Below are 21,019 nucleotides of genomic sequence, written 5' to 3' on the forward strand. Positions count from 1 at the left end.
GCGAAATTCACGACGTTTACTTTCGCGAATTTGAGGAAAAAATGTTTTTCGCGAGTATAAACTTTCGCGAATCGTTGGATAATAAAAATTAGAATTTATTGAATAAAAATTGCCTTAAAAGTAAAACATATTCCTGAAATCTGCTAAAGATGGTTGCTCTTCGACTTTAAAAATGCATTAAAGGATAATAATATGCCGAGAATTTGATAATTATTACGATTTCGAGGTTTTATAGATTTCCAACTTTTTTGAGAATTTTTCGCGAGCATAAACTTTCGTGAATTGCCCTGTTTAGAATTTTCAAAGACATTTGCTTTCGCAAAAAGGCCAGAATTCGCAAGAATCGCGAAAGTTTCTGCTCGCGAAAGTTTGTACGCCTAGAGTATTTTATAGTAATTTTCACCCATTTCAGTGTCTTAAAATTTCCAATTCACCTGATTAAATCCCTGCCAAATTTTACAAAGATGATCCATCGTCAACTTAAATCCCCGCCAGAAATCGTATTTTGGCCGATCGCCGAATTAAATCCAGGCCAAAATTAATTAACTTAAGGTACTTTCAGAAGTCTGGAAAATCTTTGTAACCCTTCCTGCTGAAAGTCTCCCTTTATCGAAATTTTTGATACCTTTTGAAACATTTATCCAATTCATTGGAACCTTGTCAGTGTGTATTGATGTCATCGTCAGCTAATGACGTCATCAATTTTAACTGTCGAAAAAAGGACCCTTTCAACAGGACTTACTTTCACTTTGATTTTTTCAATTTTTGTCTGCCAAGATTGCAGATTGCAACTCCACAAATCACATATATTGGAGATGCATGGCAACCTGTCGTTGTAGTGTATTTTGCAAAGTGACCCCTTTTTCTGCCCGCCTTCTCTTTGGTTTCTATAACTTATGATTAGAATTAGAAGATGCTAAAGTTAAATTACGGAGATTTTAGCCAAATTCACGTCCCTGTCTGTAAATACCAACATGAAACCAAAATTTCAAACCAAAACCTTTTCCACCTCCAATTATTCATCGTTGCCACTGGTCAAAATATCAAGGTCATAGCAAATAACAGTCCTCAAGATGTTTCCGGAGCCAAAAATCGAAGATTGTCGAAAAATTGACGTTTTAGGGACTCTCAGAGAGACTTTTCCCAAAAGTTTTGTCGATTTTTACTCGACGTTTGTCCAAATTTTTGAAAATTACGACCCTTTGAAACAGGAGATTTCGATTTGAGTTAATTTTGGACTCTTACGGAGACTCATTTGCTTTTTAATGGTTTGTACCCTTTTGAGGGCTTTGAGAGACTTTCGAGGGTGTCAAAAAGGGCCCCTTATGGCTTGCATAATCCCAGTTCCCATTTTGCCTAAGTAACCCCCAGGCGCCAGTAAAGAACAAGAAAATGCTTGAAGGGTTAATAGGAACCAGCTGTTTTTGCCACCCTTAGAGAGACTATTTCCTTAAAATTTCATCTGAAGTTTCAAATTTAGTCCAAATTATAAGAATTTATGACTCTTTAAGGGAGTCGATTTTTTATTTTTGGTAATTTTGAGAGAATCAATTGCTTTTTAATGGTTTTGTAGTACCCTTCTGAGGGACTTTCGAGGGTGTAAAAAAGGGAACCTTATGGCTCGCACATACCCAGCACCCATTTTGCCTAAGTACGGTGGGTCCCTCCCGGATTCACATACCAATATTGGAAGACAAAATACGGTAAACTTATTGTTGGCAAAAAGGCCAGCGCCGAAATTTAAACAATTTACCATAGATTCCTGGCCCTGGCAAAATTACTTTCCTTCTACCCGATGCTGTAATTAGATTCTTTGTTTTTATTGATCGATGCTTTCAGTGTCTGAATATCTATAGAAACAGACTTTGTGTACTTTACAAATCAAATTGGGGCGTTTACTAAAAGATTGAAACACCTTTCCAAATAGCTCTATTTGGAAGCCTCTTACTTTTCGTTTGCTCGACCTATCAATAAAGGTATGTTTGTTGTGCAATATTAGATTTTTGTTTGGGGGCAGAGCCAATAATCAATAGCAAATTTACAATTTCATAAATCTAATAGGGGCGTTAGGGTTTGTTGACAATTGACTCTCTCGATACACGTTTTTAAAAAGATCATTTTGCAAAAAGAAATTTGAATGTTATCAGCAGAAAATCAGTGAAATACGAAATTTTGCAAAAAAGTGCTGACGTCGGCAAAACGATATGCAACTTTTGGTCCAAATTTCATATTTCTACTATTAGCCAAACAGGAGTTATTTAAAAAAACAAGTTCTACTGACGTCAGCACACTTTGGTTTTTGTGGTTTTTTGCGAAAATGAGGGTGTGAACAATTAGGTAACAACTCTACAGAGAAACTTCATCATATGGTACCACTCGTATTAAATCATTGGTTTGCTCATTTTCCACCGGCTAATGCTTTCCAAAAATCTTGTTAATTTTCATGTTTTTGAGACATGCCATAACTAACCCGAGGAAGAAGTGTATCAATCATTTTGTCCGTGCACTAAATGACTTTGGACTTTGATTTCATTAGGTCATTTTTGCACCCCTCCTCCTTTAATAAAATCTTCGGTTTATAAAAATCAAATAGTTTAGTAGAGTTAATTTAATCACTGGATGATTTTTATTTTGTCAGCTTTTCAAATTTAAATTCTAATGAAAAAGTTAAATATGCTTAACCTCGCCTGTAATTAAATAATTATTAAAGTCAATTATTTTTCATTCGACGGGCGTATTGATACAGCTTTATTGAAATGTTTAAATTATTTGCTTCTTTTGTTATTTTTTGTGTTTTTTTTCAATCAAAATATTTTTCTCTTGACTTTCGTGAAAAAAATTACAAATTTTACTAGAAATGGAGTGTGGTGGAATACCTTTTTCACAGTCAGTATATCTAACGGACTTACAACCAATAATGACACTACATGAATGACATGAAAACTCTGAAGACAAAGATTATATGTACATACAGGGTATTCAAAATCCATCAAAATGATTTTATAGGAACAGTGAGACTCCATATATACAAAGTGCCATAAATAGGACAATTTGAGAAACAAACATAAACCCTGGATTGGTTAAACCTTAATTAAAGGTCAAAGTAATAAAAATAGGATACAAGCCTGAATCACCCTCGAGTGAGTTACGGTACATCCAACTTCGTCATGATCCAATACGAACCAATAGCACTAGTTTAGGGGTACTCGTTTATACACCAAAAGAAACGTATTTTGATGTACATTAACGAAATTACTGTGTTGGAATTATTTTTTGCACCTTAAAAAAGTTATTAGCCAAAAACATGGTTTTTGACGTCAAAAAAATTAAAAATTTATTATCTTGAGAAGTTCTCATCAAAATCACTTCAAATTTTCATTTTGGATAATTTTTTATCTCTAGATTAAAAAAAAAAATACAGTCCTCAAAAACAAAGGAGCCGCTACAATCCGTCGTCATGATTGCGTTCTAGGTGCGTTCTGGATGGGAAATAAGTGGCTTCACTTTTCCTTGCCTGGAAAAGGTAAGAGATTTTATTCTTACCCTTTGGACTTTAAATTCAATGTTTTCAAGTACTTTATGGAACCTGTAATACTGGTGAAAACTGATAATAAGTTTTTTGACGTCGACGGTAGAGTGCGCACGTCTATTTTAAAATCCATCATGAATCATTAAAGAATTCTTTTATATCATAAAAGTCTTTCATTTCGATTTAATTCTATTGTCTTTGACCCTTTGTTAAACCCTTTGTTTGTTAACTTTTTGTCTTCCAGGTGAATCAACAAGTTGAAGCAACAGACATTAAAAAGATGTTGATTGGACGTAAGCCATCGTCAATGGCTCAAGGGGGTGTGTGTTTGCAAACTTCATCTCAGGCTCAGACGCTTCTATACTTCGACCAGCATTCAGGAATTGAAAACCTGAAGTTGACGTTTTTTTGTGTTCTCAAAATTATTAAAGGTATGTAAGTTCTATGTTATGTTTTTTTCGTTTTCATTTAAAGGTTTTATTTTTACATAAGTGTTCCCGTTTCATATCAGACACATATTTCATATCAGGACAGTGTCTGCCTATTGTTATGTTATACTGATATAACCTCTTTCTGACCACTCTTGCTCCACATCCGATCACAATCCAAGGTGAAAAAGCATATGAATCAAAATTGATGAGTAAGCAAACGATATCATTCTATCATACAGATATCATATCTGCTCAGGTTGTCGCACCACTTTTCTCTTCTTAATTCTGCTCGGAGATAAAACTTGAAGTGAGCGCCTTAGTATGCGAGTTCAACTACACTTTTTCTAAAAGAGCATCCAAAATATTTGTAAGCCTTCGAATGTTTTAACTTTTTGAGTTTTAAGCCTAAAAATATTCTCAACATATTCTCAACATGTTCTTATTTTCTCCATTCTGTGAGCATTGTTGTCTATTTTCCTAAGAAATCGAGTGTTTTTTAGAGTCTGCAAAGCCTCATAATGTTCTTAAATTGTTCTTAATATTTTGACCATCGAAATGTAATATGTTCTTTTATAGTTTTCTTATAAAAAAAAACATGTATCAGTTTTGCAGCCCAAAAATTTGTACTTCTAAAATACAGTAGTAAGTGGTACTGTAGGGTGGTCAGTAAGTTTTCGTTGTAAGAAATCCCCAGAACAAAAAAAATCCTGCCCGTCTTCAAAAATCTAAAAATTACCCGTTTGGCCTTCCAATCAACTTTCTCATTTTCTTAAGGTGTCCTCCATTTTCGAAAAATATTTCCCATTTTATCGCACATAACTATATCTTATTTCTTAAGGTTCCAATCTTGTAATCTCGTGATCTTTTTCATTCATTAAAAGATACTTTTTATAAAAATTATTTAGATAAGAACACGAGCCTAGACTTCGACAAAAATATAGGAACAAATTAAGAACAATCAGATAACCTTTAAACTCAGTAATCATTAAAAAAATATTGATTCTTAACCGGGTTCTTAATCCCTTCAGTCTATCGTTCTAGGAACATTGGAGAAATACACATTTTTTATAATAACAAACTATATCAGAATATAAGGCTTGAGAACCAGTTAAGAACATTTTAAGGCTTTCTGCAGACTCCAAAACACCCATTTTTTAAGAAAAATGGACAAAAATACTCACAAAATGGTGAAAACGAGAACATGTTAGGAGCATTTTTAGGCTTAAAACGCAAAAAGTTAAGAATATCCCAAGGCTACAAAAATTTTGTATGTTTTTATAAAAAAACGTGTAAGAATAGAGCGGAGTGTAATCAACATTTACCAGATCTTATAAGAAAGTGCGAAACTATGTGTAGGTGGTCTAGTTCTCTACTAACTACTACTAAGGCGTGGGTCGTCGATTAACTGAGAACTCACCTCCAACAAAATAACAGTCCAATGGTTTGGGGCACAGCATACCTGCAGCGATATACACTTCTTGTTAGTTGCACTGTTACTCTCTGCTTAATGGTGTTTGTAGGTGTGAAAGAATCACACCTATTAACATTTTTATTCCGGACTCATTATTTTTTTCTTTTGAAGTATTATTCTTATCTCTCATGGGATTTTAAAAAAATTAAACGCGATTTTAAACTCTTTCATTAACCCTTGTCAAATTTCGAAATTCGATTTTGATGTTTTGATAGTTTATATAATTTGTTCATGATTTTGTTCCAAATTCTGGACTATTTTCATTTGAGAGTCTCTTAGGATTCCCTTGCAATCTCATACATTCACGATGGAAAATCTTGGAATTGAACAAAATACCCTTGGTCTTTATCTTTGTTCTCGCCTATACTCCTGTGTCAGAGACCCGTTGGGACAGCCGTCCTACACTGGAAATCTGGCAAAAATTTCAGCCTCGCACTGTCAATATCACTTTGATTTTGCTCCCATTTGAAATCTAATAGAAAAAATAATTTGCACCCCAAAACTATCCCGCTGGATTTTGTAAGCTTTTCTAAGAATTTCTATATTCCCATTGTGATTTATTTAAATTTATAGCCCACTCTAGGAAAACCTTCCAACGGGGCTATGAGACAGGGTTGTCTACCTGCAAATATGAACCTGCAATCTTAAACGCTTAAGTTAGTGTCTGTCTTCTTAAAAGTCTCTCCCTCGACGACTTTTCTACCCCATTGTTCTTCTATTTCGCCCCAGTTTCTTTTACGTTGTGAAAAACTGTGTCTTAGTGAGCGTCATAAAGTGTTTTCTCACCCTTTGCTTTCGACCTCACCCTTCCTCTCTCTAGGGAAAAATAATTTCTTTTTAGATTTTCACTGTTATGTTTTTCCCTTCACGATTAATCTATATTTAATGAGTTTTATATTGTTATTTTTCTTCACAGTTCTTCTTCTTGTTTCTTTCGTACCCTTCAATATTTTCGCTTTGTGATATTTTTTTTCTTTTCGAAAAAAATGACAAAAAATGTCAAACTTCCTTAACCCTATGTACCCATGGGGGTTGAATCTACCACCGTACTGATCATCTTAGTGATGACGTCATCAGTCATTCTAGGACTTGTAGAAATTCGATTCACGATAAAGAACATATATATATATATACCAATTCTTATGAGCATAGCACTTCTGGATATAAAATATTCAATGAGATTCTAACCTTCACCCTGGGGCTACAAAGATAAAAAAGCTTGGGGCTAATGGTGTTAACGAAATTACAGCGCAATACGGACTGTGATCGTAAATTTCAGCTGGTAAAGATCTTGATCAATACCCTGGTATTCATCCATCATATGCCTTAAAAGAAAAATGTTTTCAAAAAAACATCGAGGGTCAAAAATGGCAAACAATGCTTGGAAAGATGAATTTTGAGTAAATTATGGTTTAAATTGTAAAAAAAACAACTTGAATACTTTTGTTTTGTCTTATGAATATAAGAACAGGATGAGAACAATTTTACGCTCACAATACCAAAAAAGAACAGAAATTTAAAAGTTCTTATAAAAGAATATATCTATCTTATTCTTCATTAAACCTTCCTTTTCCACGCCCACAGTTATCAGACTTTTCACCCCATATTGTTTCGGCCGTAATGGACCAGTTGCTAAACCCGGGGGGGGGGTACTAGGGCAAGATGGGTTACGGGGATGCTCCGCTGGTCAGAGTACCTTTTTTAACCTCCACGAGTCCCAGGTAGGGTCGCAAAAACACCAAAATAGAAAAATCAGTCCCTCGTAGGGTGCCTATTTTTGGAAAATTTGGGGGAAAAGTAGAAAATTTGAGAAAATTTTGGAACTTCAGTCCCATTCAGGGTCACTTTTTTCGTAAATTTCGAGTCCCACGTAGGGTCCATTTTTCGAACCTCAGCGGAGCACCCCCGTCAGTCGACAAGGGTAGTACCCCCCCCCGGGTTGCTAAAGCTTGCGCAATTCATGGTATAAATATTTCAATAACTTTTCGACCAAATCTTGATTAAGATGACCCTAATGAAAAATTAATGAAATTTCACACTTTTCGTCAACCCATACTCTTATCACCTTGTATGTTGGACCTGAAAGGGGTTTTCAATCAAACTCATTCATATCACGTCGAAAAGTTGTTGCCATCTATAAACAATCAACACATATAGTCATTAATTTTTAATGGTGTTTTGTCTTTCAAACGATCTCCAAGAAACCTTACAAGCTGATAAAGCTGTTTACGTGATGACCAGGGTGTACACGTTTTTTTATAAGAAGAAGCTATATAAGAACATTCCAAGACTTTGTGGACTATAAAACACCCAGTTTATCAGTAAATCGCAAAAAATACTAACAAAGTTGTGAAAATTTTGATGGCACCCATTTCTCCTTCGGATGTACACGTTTTTTATAAGAACAAACTATATAAGAACATAAGCCTTCGATGGCCTAAATCTTAAGAATAAGTTAAGAACATTTTAAGGCTTTGCGGACCCTAAAACACCTATATTCTTAAAGGGAAATTAAAGTAGTAAAATGTAAAGGGCTGTAAACATTGCGTGAACCACGTGTCATTAAAGAGAACAATTCAAATCACGTGTCCAAAACAAACTTGTAAAACAATTGAACAATCAAAATTAGCCATATTTGGTTTGATTCTTTATTTTGACATGTGACATTTGTTTTGATTTTGTATCCGCTGCATGCAGTTTGTTTACAAATTTCGCAAGTACTGTTTTGTCCCTTTAAGAAAATGGACAAAATACTAAAATTAGAACATGTTAAAAGGAACATTTTAGGCTTAAACCTCAAAAAAGTAAGGACATCCGAATGCTTCAAAAAAATTTAGATGTTCTTATAAAAATACGTGTATCTACTTAAAACAGATCATATGTTATATGCAAGTGGGATTTTTCTTTGTTTCTAGGCCGGCGAATTACGCCACCTGAAACTACTGCAAATACTATAAAAAGGAACTTGATTTAGGCTGACGTTTTTTACCAAAGGCAGTGGATCGATTAACAGGAATGTTTTTTATAGTCTGCTAAATGAAACATCTTAGACCGACAAATCATTAATTATTTGTATGTCTTGTAGAACTGCAAAATTTGTCCTTCGTCTGGACAAATTAAGACCCTTGATTTAGTAGCAGAGTACTGAACTAACACAATTAGGTTTAGGAGGGGTTAACAGCGCTATGCTTTTCACAATAATATGTTTCCTACACACTGTGGAAATCTAAAAACCCTAAAACAGGGCCCACGCCATGAAATTGAAAGTGAGGGGGTGGTGCAATGAATATAGAGTTTAACTCCTTAGACGCAGCCAAAAAGTTTTACTTTGCAAAAAGGGTGGGGGGGGGCACGGCCCCCTAAAAGCATAGTTGACCTTGTCCAGGCAGTCTAATATTTAGCCAGAAATGAATCATCAAAATTTGTTTTAATCAAATATTAATATCCAAATCATGATTACTTGTTCTCTCTCTTAAGATAAGATTTTAAGTAAGATTTTTAACATGAAAGGTGCCAAAACAAGATTTTCCTGACCAATCCCCTTATAGTTTAAACGAATACTTTATTTATGCACTCTTTTTTTATAAGAACCAGTAGATTTATGATGAGGTTCGACTGTTCTTATTTTTTTGCCACTTGAGCCTCAAATTGTTCTTATTATGTCCTCATCATAGGGTGAAATTGAGCTATTTTAGGCTGTATAACCAATTTTTGCTGCACTGATCCCAAAATTGCTTGAAATTGAGTAATTCCAGGCTCAGCATTGTTCTTAAATTGTTCTTATTTTTTGGCGGGGACTCATTGTTCTTATAAAATAAAAAGAGTGTAGTGTTTAATAAATGATTTGAAAGAGATGAAAAGTAAAGTAGATTTCCAGATTCCCCAACTCTGATAAGATTGAAGGTGTCTTTACTTTTCAGATTGTTCATTCTATCAGAACACTGCAAAGGAGTGTCTAGTTTCTCTCTTTTTGGCAATTTTTTTGAGATGGGAAACACTCCTCCTTTGTATTGTTTTACATTTAAGATTGGCAGAACCAATCTGTATGTTTTTGTGTCAATTTTTATAGTTTATGGTATGTTTGTCAACGGTTCCTAGTGTAGTGCAAGAAACTTAATAAAATTTCGAATTGAGATATTAGAGTTTACTTTCTAAGGGATTAAATACATTTTGCTGAAATAGAGAGAGATTCAAATTACAAAAATCATTTTAGTAAGAATTTCGAATTTGATAAAGAGACCAGTGTTCGAATAACAAAATGGATTCGAATATGAGGTAGTTTAGATGTATTTATTCAAGAAACTTGTTTAAGAGATGAACACCCCTGTGTCACAAACCCGCTTGGTCCAAACCCCGCAGGGGCTGTGGGACAGGGGTGTATTTCAGTAAATTTTATGTATATACTAAATTTGTCAGGTTGAGGTCAGGTTTATTGATAGTCTTGATGGCGGGGTAAGAGAAAATACAAGAAATTTTTCCTGAATTTCCCGATTTTTAAAGGGACAAACTTTGGTTTTGCGATCGGGTTATCCCGAAAAAAGATCTTCTACCCACCACGCGAGGCAGTGAAATCTAAGAGAGTAGCTTAGTCAGAAATAAAAGTGGGTGCCTTCAAAATTTACCAAAAATCCAGGGAGACCTCTGAAATTTCGGCAGACATCTAGTGTTAGCCCATTTTTATTAGTAACGTCATAAAGAAAGTTTCAATATACTATACTATGTACTAACCGGTACCTTTTAAGCTGTTGCTGGATGCACCTAAAGTCCTTTGGATGTTGAGTTTTTATTGCCAATCTTTGTTTTTAACGATGTTTTATTTGAGGCATGAAGGCGCTTTGGCACATACACGTTTTTTTATAAGAATATCCAAAACCTTTGGATGTTTTTAAGTTTTTGTGTTTTAAGCCTAAAAATGTTCTTAACATGTTTTTATTTTCGATATTTTTTGAGTATTTTTGTCAAGATTTGTGCGCTTGTCTTAAATATCTTAAATGTTATTAATTTTGAGTAAACCAAATTATTGTTATGATTAGTGTCATCAGTTTTAAATCTAATGGACTTTAAAAGCCAATACATACCAGGCGGTATCGAACTAGCCCCAAAAAATAAAGAAGTCCACGATTAAATCATTCAAAAAGGAAGCGGTCACCAATAAACAAAGAAAGATTATATAATATTTGATCGTGCTTTAACTGGTTGATTGTTATCTTCTCTTCAAACTTGTCTAAAGTCCTCAAAAAATACAGACCCCAACCCTGACCACAAATCTGAGCAGATTATTTTTAAAACGTCTTATAATATTCTTTTTTTTCATCTTTTCATCTTTTCCGGGGTTTAGTTTTTCACCCAAAGAATTAAAATACTGTGATCGGGGTAACGCTACACTTTCCCTTGGTTGTATGATTTTGGAAAAGTCTGCATCTCACGTCATAGGTAGTCTGAATCACAGACCTCTATAAAACTGCAGGTAGTATATGAAGCACGAATTCCTCAGTGGATGCCGGCAGCCTACGTCATAGTATGATATATTAGCGAGATTATGTATCGGAGATAATCTACGGCTACGGCTGCGGGTCTGCCCGTGCGGGTCGTCACCAAAAGCGACATGTCGTTGTCTATTTTGCTCTGTACGGGAAAAACACCAAAACACCGTATAAGCAAAGTCGACATAATGCCGTACGTCAAATATCGAACTTGCTTTCAACCGCCATTATTTGCCTCACTCGCCATTTCCCTCGCCACTTTAACCGTAGCCGTAGAGAATTCCAGATACATGATCTCGCTGTTATTTAATTGAGGGGTCTGCTTCGATGCCATCTTTGAAGCAAGTTTTTAGTATACACGACAACAACTAAAGAGGTCCCCATCGGTTTGCGTGATGGAGTGATTTGAGCTTTTTTTCTAGTGTTATAGCCTGATTCCAAATATTTTTTTCGTGACCGCGATGAAAGTGGACAATTTGGCGTGATTGTATGATGAGGAGTGCCGCTAGGACAGGGGCTTATTTAATTCTTAAATGATGTATCTTGCCAAGTCTTTTCGTGCTTTAAATTTGAAACTTTAAAATCACCTTATTTGTACCTAAGTAACGTATGTTATTGTTCGCCAGTAAACGGACGTCAAAAAAGATTTTTTACAATGAAGAAAAGTCTTTTCCTTTTTCGTGTGGTTTAATCACTCATTTTTATTCGATTGGAACAGTTTAAATCTTAGAGGATTATACCTTCCTATAACAAAAAGATAATACATAATCTCTCCTTCTCTCGCTCTCTCTCTCTCTCGCTCTCTCTCTCTCGCTCGCTTTCCTTTTCTCTTTATTTGTCTCTAAACCATTTGTTGATGTCACAAAATACTGACAAAAAAATTCAACCACGCCAACATTTCCTGCTCCTATTTTAAGAAATTTGCCGAGCCTCACAAACAAATTTAAGAATGATTAAGACTTAAATTTCAGTAAATATTAAGAAAATATATACATTTTTCAAGGCCATTCCTAGGTAGATTAATTGACCTTTTTGAAGAACATTCTGAGAACATTTAAGCCTTGAAAAATTCGAGGAAAATTAAGCACATATCGACGTGAAGCTAAATTTTCCGGCTCTTATTAAAAATGCATTGACATAGAGATTTAAACCACGTCAACAGTTCTCTCTCGCTCCCCCTCGCCTTCTCTTTCTCTTCTTTTAAGCTTTCGCAATCTTCCGCTTTTCTCCCAAACTTTCTTAGGATGAAACCACCTGCTCATTTCATACACTGACTGTGACTTCATGTGATGAGCACACGAAAATTGAACCAATGATGACACCTCTCAAGGTCCATGACAAATGCCTTTTTATTAACACAATAGGTTACTATTGTGTATTAAATACACTAGCGTGTATTTAAAAAATTAATGTTCAAACTGGGCTTTACGCTGTGAGCCTTATTTTCTCGACTAAAAAGTCCTCATCAGAGTGATGAAAAGAGATACTTGAACTTAATAAAATAAAATAGAAACAAGAAAAAATAAGAAAGAAACTGACATCTTCTCTGTCCTTTTATCTAATCTTTTTGTTACTTTTATTTACTTATCCCACTGAAACGATTTGCATACAAAATAATAATAAATCGTTGTTTAATGATGCAACTTATGTAGTAACTTTAAGTCTATGAAAAAGATAAGTCATCTGTTTTAGGCTTTCAAACTTTCTTCGTTTTTCTTCTTCAAATTTTTGTTCTTTTGCTTTTGCAGCGCGCCGTTTAAAAGCTAGTAGAGCTTTTCACAGACCTTATCTCTCAATTCCTTTTTGTTTACATTTTCAAACGATTTAAGTCTTGTAAACATTGGGTAAAGGATGACGTCATTTTCCCTAGGATTTTCCTCCTCCTTTCTAAAGAAAAGGAGCTATCTTCTGCAATCGTCTTTTTTCAGGTTGTTCAAGCGAAGTGCCATGAACCATATCTAATTCTTCCTAAACAGACTTGTTAATCCATCTTCCAGGAGCATTGAAATCAATATCCCTTAAATTTTGAGTGATATTTAACTAATGTTGCTCCAAAGTTTCCAGAAATCACGCCCCCTTAGGAAGAGGAAATCTTCGTGAGTTGGTGACCCTTTTAGAAAGTGAGATGAGAGATTAGCAGATTAGCTCACATAACTCGTTACCCATTGTGTAAGTTCCCTAGGAGCATAATAAAGCGTTGCTATGCGAGGAAGTAAAAATCAAGAATTTGCTATTGCTCATGAGTGGTTAATATAGTCGGATATGTGAGTCTATCGTTAGAATGAAGGAATTCCCTTTTAAAAAGTATTTATCATTCTTTCACCCCTCTTTGCACACACAATTTCAATATTTAAAAATGAAAGATTCAATATTATATTTTATGTGCTTTTTTAGTTAACCCCATTCTCCCCTTTCCTATTTTTACTTTATAGAATGTATATTTGGAGAACTGTTTAGTAATATTTTGTAAAATATTAAATAGTATTCAACAGGTAGGTGCTATTCTACCATCTTTAAAATTCTCAAATCCTCTTGCACCAATGAAGTATCAAAACTGAAATAGCTATACTCTTGATACCTTAGTATATTTCATAACCTTATCTTCAAAATTCTCTTATCTAATCCATTTTTACCATATAGAGTCTTTTCCAAGCAAAGTTGCATCGATGGCCCCTTATGCCTTTTATAATCCTTTTCCGAGAATCAATTCGACACTATAATTATACGTGACATACAACAGATACACCCATTGATAAAAATGGGAAAATTTCATTTCCAAAACCAGAATTAGCTAAATACATATTCGTGACATTTAACTATAATTCTACTAATAATTCTTTTGGGAAGTACTCTAGATATATTTAAGCAAGCAAGTTAGATGCTAGTTTTAGTTTACCAAGTTTCCCCTAGTTCAAAAATTTATTAAGAGTAAAGTAGAGGATTTCCCATTTTATACACCCCTGTCTTACAGCCACGGTTGCACTTCTTCCCAAAGCGGGAATGAAAATTTCTATCAAATTTCCAATGGGGTTAGAAATTCTATGATTCGAAGGTCAAAAAATCTAGTGGGGGTAGTTTTGGAGTGTAATCTTTTCTATTAAATTTCAAATGAGGATGAAAACAAAGGCTGAAATTGTAGAGTATTTTCACCACCGGGGAAAATGGCTAAATTATCTAATGGTAGGGTGTCATCGGGTTTGTGACACAGCGGTGTTTTTATCTTATTGCTGACCTCCTTAAAATCTCAAATACTACTTTGTCAAGATTTTTATTGACCATTTCACGTTCATAACTTTTCATTTTCCGCAGGTGTTTTTCTGTCTTATATGTTGTCGTGTATTATTGTGTGATATTCATACGTGCTTCCCTTTGCCATGCTAAAAATTTTGTTTCGAAATCTTTGAACTGCGTAGTACAGACTTCATGATAAAATTGATGTGAACATTTTCAACGTCGATTGCATTCTCACAGTCCTAATTTTTCTCAATCTTTGGAATCTGAATTTCTTATTTCATTATCTCTGAATTTACGAAATTTAAAAAACAGCCGCCGCTTTATTTCATAATTTTTAAAAATGTCCAGCAGATATACGCAACGTTGTTTCAACGTTCATCTAACGTTATATGGACGTTATGAACATTAGATAAACGTTGAAACAACTTTGTGTGCCAGCTGGGCAGCAGATATGCGCCACATTGTTTTAACGTTCGTGTGACGTCCATTTGGATGATATTGACGTTAGAAGAATGTTGCTATGTCGTGTTGTTTATACTTGGTGGAATATTATTTCGAATGTGCAAAACTTTCTTTAAAACACGTAGCCATGAAAGAGTTTTCCCCTGAGTACTTGAGCTTTTTTTTTGCAGGGCCACTAAAGTCGACGAAGAATCAAGCTACTTTCTAGATTTTTATGATGTAGACATAACGATATTTATTAAACTAAATAAAAGAAAAATTGACACTTTTTTTTCGTCTTTCAAAACGTAGTCAAACGTGATTATAAAAATAATGCGAAAAAAAATTATTCATGACACAATGTTGAACCCCCTAAAAAATAAATTTGAGAATGTCAAAAGTTGGTTTACCATATAAAAAATGATAAGTATATTTTCATGAAAAAAAATTGTTTTTTAAATATGATCGTTGTATAGTGAAATTTGATTGGTTAATGGATTGACAGACAGGTGCACTTATAATGCAACAGACAAAAAATACACCTCAAATATATTGCTAAGGTGTGATAAACATGAAGAGAAAGGGGTTTGGGGAGAGAAATAGAAAGAGAAAGAAATTTTTTTTGTGCTGAGATGTTTGGTGTATAAGACAGTGGTGTGTTGAGAAGGTTAAAAAGGAAGAAGAAGAGGAAGATGTTGAAAAAGCAAAAGGCCCCCTTTTTCATCATTGTGTTGTGTATACACTATGATAATCAAAATATAAAAAAAACTGAAAGAAGCTTTTCCACCTGCTTGGAGCTTTTCTCCTTTTCTTTTTATATTTTGAAGAACCTTTTGTCTTTTTTATTGTCTTTATTGTTTTTATGTTATTTTCTTTTGTCTTTTTTTTTCAATTCTTTTGTTTCTTTTTTTACGATCAAAAACTTGCTAGAACAATACAGTAAGTATGAAAAAAATAACATTTATAAAAACACAACAAGGACCTTCTTACTTTTTTATTGTCTTTATTTTTGTTTTGTTTGTTGTTTGCTTTGTGTTGTATTGTTATTATTTTGCTTTTGTACTTCCTTGATTTTTTTTACGGTTGAAAAAAAATATACACGATAATTGTAACAATGTTTAATTTTGCATAGAAAAAAGAAAGCACACTTAAAAATATGAAGTTTTTTTTAGTCAGTTACACGGGTGAGAAAAATCTGTTAAATTTGAATGATAATTTTTTTAAAGTGCATTTAATAAAAAAGTATGATTAAAAAACATCGAAAATTTTATTTTATTTTATTTATAAAAAGTTTACATTGTATTTTTGATTGAATTTTAATTTTTGTGTTTTACACTTTTTGGATTTTTTTCAAAAATCTGAATTTTAAAAATCTGATATAAAGGGGAGCTTGCATGTATGATTTAGCGCACGTGCTTAAGTACCAAACACAAAGCAGAATACAATATCGTTAAGGATCTGATATTTTATTTGAAGAACTCAAAGAAAGCTCTTAACTTCAATATAACTTTAATTTAATTCAACTTAATTTTTAATTTTTATGTTTTGGTATTTTTCACTCTTTAAAATTGTTTTATATTTCTTATGTATTAAAGGCTTGGTGCGATAAACATTAAAAAAGTGTTTTTAAAACATTTTATCGATACATTATATTCCTTGGGATTATTTCTTAACTGATTTGTCACATATATTCGAACATGGATTTATTAGTGTTTCATTTTTCTTTTTTTTTTCCAACGTTATTTTTCTTACTCCAAGAACCTTTTACCCCAAGAACCTTTTTATCCAAAGTTTGCTCTTGCTTAATTTACGAACCTTATCCTCCCGGTTTTTGGTATGGTGCTTGCTAGCTTGGATAAATTGGTAATTGGGTAGGTCACCTTTTCAAATAGGTGCGGTTAAAATTTAAAAACTAGTTTTGCTAATAATATACACCCCTGTTTCACAGCCCCTGTGGATTTGTTCCCACAGTGAAGATAAATGTTTTTATGGGAATCCCAATGGGGATAAAAGTTCTTTGTTCCAACCTAAAAAAGATCTAGTAGGGATAGTTTTGGAGTGCGATTCTTTAAAATTCAAGTTTGGATGGCGATGAAGCCAAAGTAAATTTCCCAGTAGGGCTGAAATTGTAGTGTATTGTTGTCAACGGTGCCGAAATTTTGACCAAATTTTTCAGTGGGTTTGGGGGCCCCACCGGGTCTGCAACACAGGGGTATTAAAATCAACTGGTGATGAGAGTTAAGAGAAGCTCAGAGAGTTTTGCAACGGTAATGAAACTTCAGTGTATCTTTCTCAAAATATCCAGCCGATAGGTCCGGAGCTTTGATACGAGGTGTGAGACGCGATGATTAACTTCCTAGACTCACTCATAAGCCATGGGTAAAATCAAATAATCAAACACCAGTGTTAGTGAGCCAGCCATAAAGGATTTAAAATAAGAGATTTCCCCCTAGCTGAGGGAGTAATTAGTTTATAGTTGTTTATTTATTTATTTGTTATTATTCTCTTTTAAATCCTTTTTGATTTCTTTTTAAACTTTCCTCTTATTTGCTTGGAGACTAATTTTGATTAGAGCATTATTCTTTATATGTCTTTTCATTTGAGTCTTCCTTTTGCTTTTCCTCTTCTTCTTCTCTTGAAGTAACCCTTTAGAATCGAGTCCCTTAAAATATTTCCCCAAATTTTCCCCAAATTTTTTTTTTTTACCAAGTCTTGGAAATGTTTATTGAACATACATTTTCCTTTAAAAATTCTTCATCATTTATATTTTTCTTTTCATCAATTTTTATGTTTTCCTTTTTATCTGTTAAATGTTTGTGTTTAGAATAAAAAAATAAATGAACACTACAAGCCCCTAAAGAGGGTCTTTTTTGTTATTTTTTTACTATCTGTGTTATCTGCCTGGTGGAAAAACCCTTCGTTAAACTCCAATCTAGCTTTTTTGCATCTTTAAGCATACTTATTGCAATTGTCAGTTTGCTTTTATTGATTCTTAAGCTAATTATTTTGTTTATTTATGAAGTTTTTGCAAAACTTGTTTGATGTTCTTTTGAATTATTTTTTTGATGCAGGGGTCTTATTTTGGACCTCCGAATGACAAATTTAACTGGAGCATTCGCAGGTTTATATTTTTCATTTGCCGGCTCATGAACAATTCATTGTAGGCAACCCACTGAATTTGTAAAAAATTTTGCTTGCTAGGATCTATAATTCGCTGGACTGGAGTCAATTAGGTTTTATTTGGTATTTTTTCGTCATCCAACCATTACCCACAATATGTGCAAAAGTAGAGCACTTACAAGTTTTCAATTTAGTTCCTTGGTTTAATTTCTTCGATCTTCATTTGATGTAAATAATTTCAGTTTTTTTTCTCCATAGCTTTCATCCCTAAACATTCTCAATGTTTTAAATTTTTTTGGCATACTTTGAACTTTCGTTTTGGTAGATACGGAGAGAACGGAGTAAGTTATGAGAACGAAAGTCCCTGCCTGAAAGGTTAGGAAAAGAGTTTTCTAAATCGTGGCCGATGTTTTTTTCTAATTACTTATTTATCTGTTTTTATTTTATTTATTTTTTTTTTCAGCGCGCTGGAATATCTTGTACACGTCACCAAGAACAACAGAAAATAAACAACAAAACACAAAGAAACAAACTGAAAAACAAAGTAGTTAAGAAAATATGTCAGTTGTCACAGCAAGCATGCGTAGTAACCATGTTGGAGGACCTCAAGGAAAAGGAAGCCTTAGTTCACCTACTATAGACTATGTTGCTAATAAAAAACGAAAAGAAGAAGGTTACCAGGGTCTACCGGCCAACGGCAAATCTACAAACGATTTGCTAGCGGACCCCTCTACCTCTCCTTCGCATCAGAGTCATGATAAAGACATACAAGGACTCAACAGTTGTTCTACGTCACAAAACCCTGTTACTACTAGCAACCAAGAAAGCGTCATAAATCATAATGGCGTACCAGCTATGAGTAATCCAAACCATTATAATTCAATGGGGAATGGAGGGACTACGGCGGGCCAATATCCGCCGACTAATGGTCCTGTCGACTCTACTGGGCCGCTTCCCAATGAGATTTTCGAGCTCTTGAATGAGTTTTGGCGTCCGAACGAAATGGTTGCGCCTTCTGATACTCATATGATGAATGGAAAGTTCACAAGAAGAAGTCCCGATGGATCTTTGGATGATACCGTGGAAGAAGAAAAAGGTGAGTGTAAAACCCTTTTTAAACATTTTATGGATACTTCCATGAGCCCCCAGTGGTTTTTGTGATTGGCGTTTTTCAAGTTTGTGATTTCGTGATTTAAAATTTTAAAAGTGTGTGATTGCGTGATCGGAGGAACCAACGTGTTCAACGTGATCGTGATAGAATGGAAATTTAACTCGTGATAACATGATTTTAAAACTTTTTTGCGTGATTGCGTGATTGCGTGATTTGAAAGGTGACGGGGGCAGGGCTCTTCCATATACGACACCACATAGTGGTTAATTATGATGGGGTCCTTTATGGATAGAAAAATTCTTGACGTGGTCTGGCGAAATTCCGTAATCTAAACCTTCCAGATGTAGAATTAGCTTTCCCGACCTTCATAACTTTCGCGTGTCTGAAAAAAAGATTATGTCGCACGCCAGATAAAATAAAAGCTAGTTCAAAGGCTGTAACACAAATATCATAAATTGATCCAAAACGGTTTTGCACTATAAAGGGACTTTGATATTACTGATAATTTCTTTTTACGTGATAAAGCGGTTACTTTTAAGTCAAGGGGGTCAATGCTTAGATTCGAACTGCAGAATGATTCGAATTAACAGCGTTTCGAATTATATAGAGTTCTTTCGAAGTCCGCCATTTTTAAATATTTCAAGGTAGAACCTCTTGCACATTCTAAACTACCACCACGGTTGTATCCGAAACGCTCGATGAAGGAACAGCAGATTACTAAGATTGAATTTCCCACGCACACTTTAAAACACATTTTTTCCGCGAAAAAAGAGTTAATCTTCTCCAGTTAATCATTCCGCAGGCGATATTTGGCGTGGGCTATAAAGTGGGATTTTTTCTTCACATTTTCTCACTTTTGATAGCGAAGAGGGCTTTTAATACCATCGTTAGAGAATTAAAGTGAATACATCATGAAGCAATATGGCTGTGAAAATGTAAAAATTTTCATCGGCGCTGAAATGTTTCAGGAGTTGGTAATTGATTAATTGATGCAGACACATTGGCCTTATTAGAAAAAAATACCTTTTTTTGAGGAGGTCAAATTTTCGGTTCAGGTCGCCCTAAAAAACAGGAAAACCTAGAGGGCCTCTTAATATAGGGCAACAATGTAAAGAAGATCTTTGAAATCTAGACGGAAATCCAGTGGGGTACCTCATGAATTTGCCTAAAATCCAAGAGGGGTATTTAAAGTTTAGGCGACAGGGATTTGAATTTTCAATAAATGATCTTCTCGTCAGGGGGGAGGGTACAATCTCTTTTCTTAAATTGTCAAATGGAAATATTGTACGTACCACCTCTGTTTATTACCTCCCTGGAGACCACGCTTCCTCCCTCATCAGCATGGGATAAAAGGACTAATTCTGGAATAAATCCTTCTTAGTTTAACCATATATAGCCTTAAACTTAAGTCTGTAAAGCTCGTGTAACCGCCCTAATTTCTTATCTTATCGTTTCTTAGGAAATTATACAAAAATACTCACAACATATTTAATATGAGAACATTTAAGAACACTTTTAGGCTTAAAACCTAAAAAAGTTTAAAACATCCAAAAGGCTTTAAAACTTTTGCATGTTCTTATGAAAAATCATGTAGAATACATTAAGATTTCAATCACAGTATCTTCCCACTGATACCTAAGAGTATAAAAAAGAAAAGGATTTAAAACTTCTTTTCGTCACATTTTCTTCTTTGTTAGCTTTAGGTAGGGTATGCTAATGGGTATATTTTTTGGTATAGTTAGACTATATACTTCACTGTATTTAACTCGATCTTCAAGTGACCAAGAATTTTTTTTTCCAGGAAGTCGAAGATTCTAATTAGGGAGAGTATTTCGTACTACTCTACAGTTTAGGGTACAAATGTTTTACTGTAGTTGTTATTGCAGTTAAGTAAATTTCGTATTTTTTTGGTACTTTGAGGCTGAAATTGTTCTTATCATGTTCTTAATTGTAGGGCAAGATTATTATATTTTAGGCTTTGTACTTGATTTTTACTTCTTCGTCCCTGAAATTGCCACATCAATTTTAGGCTCAGTATTTTCCCTATTTTTTGACGATTTCGTGCATCATTGTTCTAAAAAAAGAGTGTGCCTGCATCTTTCGTATAATTTCAACTTTGCAAAAAATCTTCAAGCTTTGAAAATTTGTAATCTGACTCGGTATAAAGAGGCTTCTTATTTTAAAATATTAATTCCCATC

General features: G+C 34.1%; 1 protein-coding gene across 2 annotated transcripts in view; it reads left to right on the plus strand.

The window, feature by feature from the left end:
* Positions 1-3,435: 3,435 nt before the first annotated feature.
* LOC136801503 (protein lingerer-like) overlaps positions 3,436-21,019 on the plus strand; it is a 41,174-nt gene continuing 23,590 nt past the window's right edge. Inside the window, exons 1-3 of one of the 2 annotated variants that reach the window (XM_067058137.1) lie at positions 3,436-3,523; positions 3,774-3,960; positions 18,173-18,805. In XM_067058137.1, the coding sequence (XP_066914238.1) occupies positions 18,268-18,805 (538 nt within the window). In that variant the 5' untranslated portion in view covers positions 3,436-3,523; positions 3,774-3,960; positions 18,173-18,267. Of the gene's footprint in view, positions 3,524-3,773; positions 3,961-17,695; positions 17,711-18,172; positions 18,806-21,019 lie in introns of those variants that run through there. The other variant, XM_067058138.1, reaches the window with a different exon arrangement.

Source organism: Clytia hemisphaerica, unplaced genomic scaffold, assembly GCF_902728285.1.
Source record: "Clytia hemisphaerica strain Z4C2 unplaced genomic scaffold, Clytia hemisphaerica genome assembly, whole genome shotgun sequence".
NCBI classification, from domain to species: Eukaryota; Metazoa; Cnidaria; class Hydrozoa; order Leptothecata; family Clytiidae; genus Clytia; species Clytia hemisphaerica.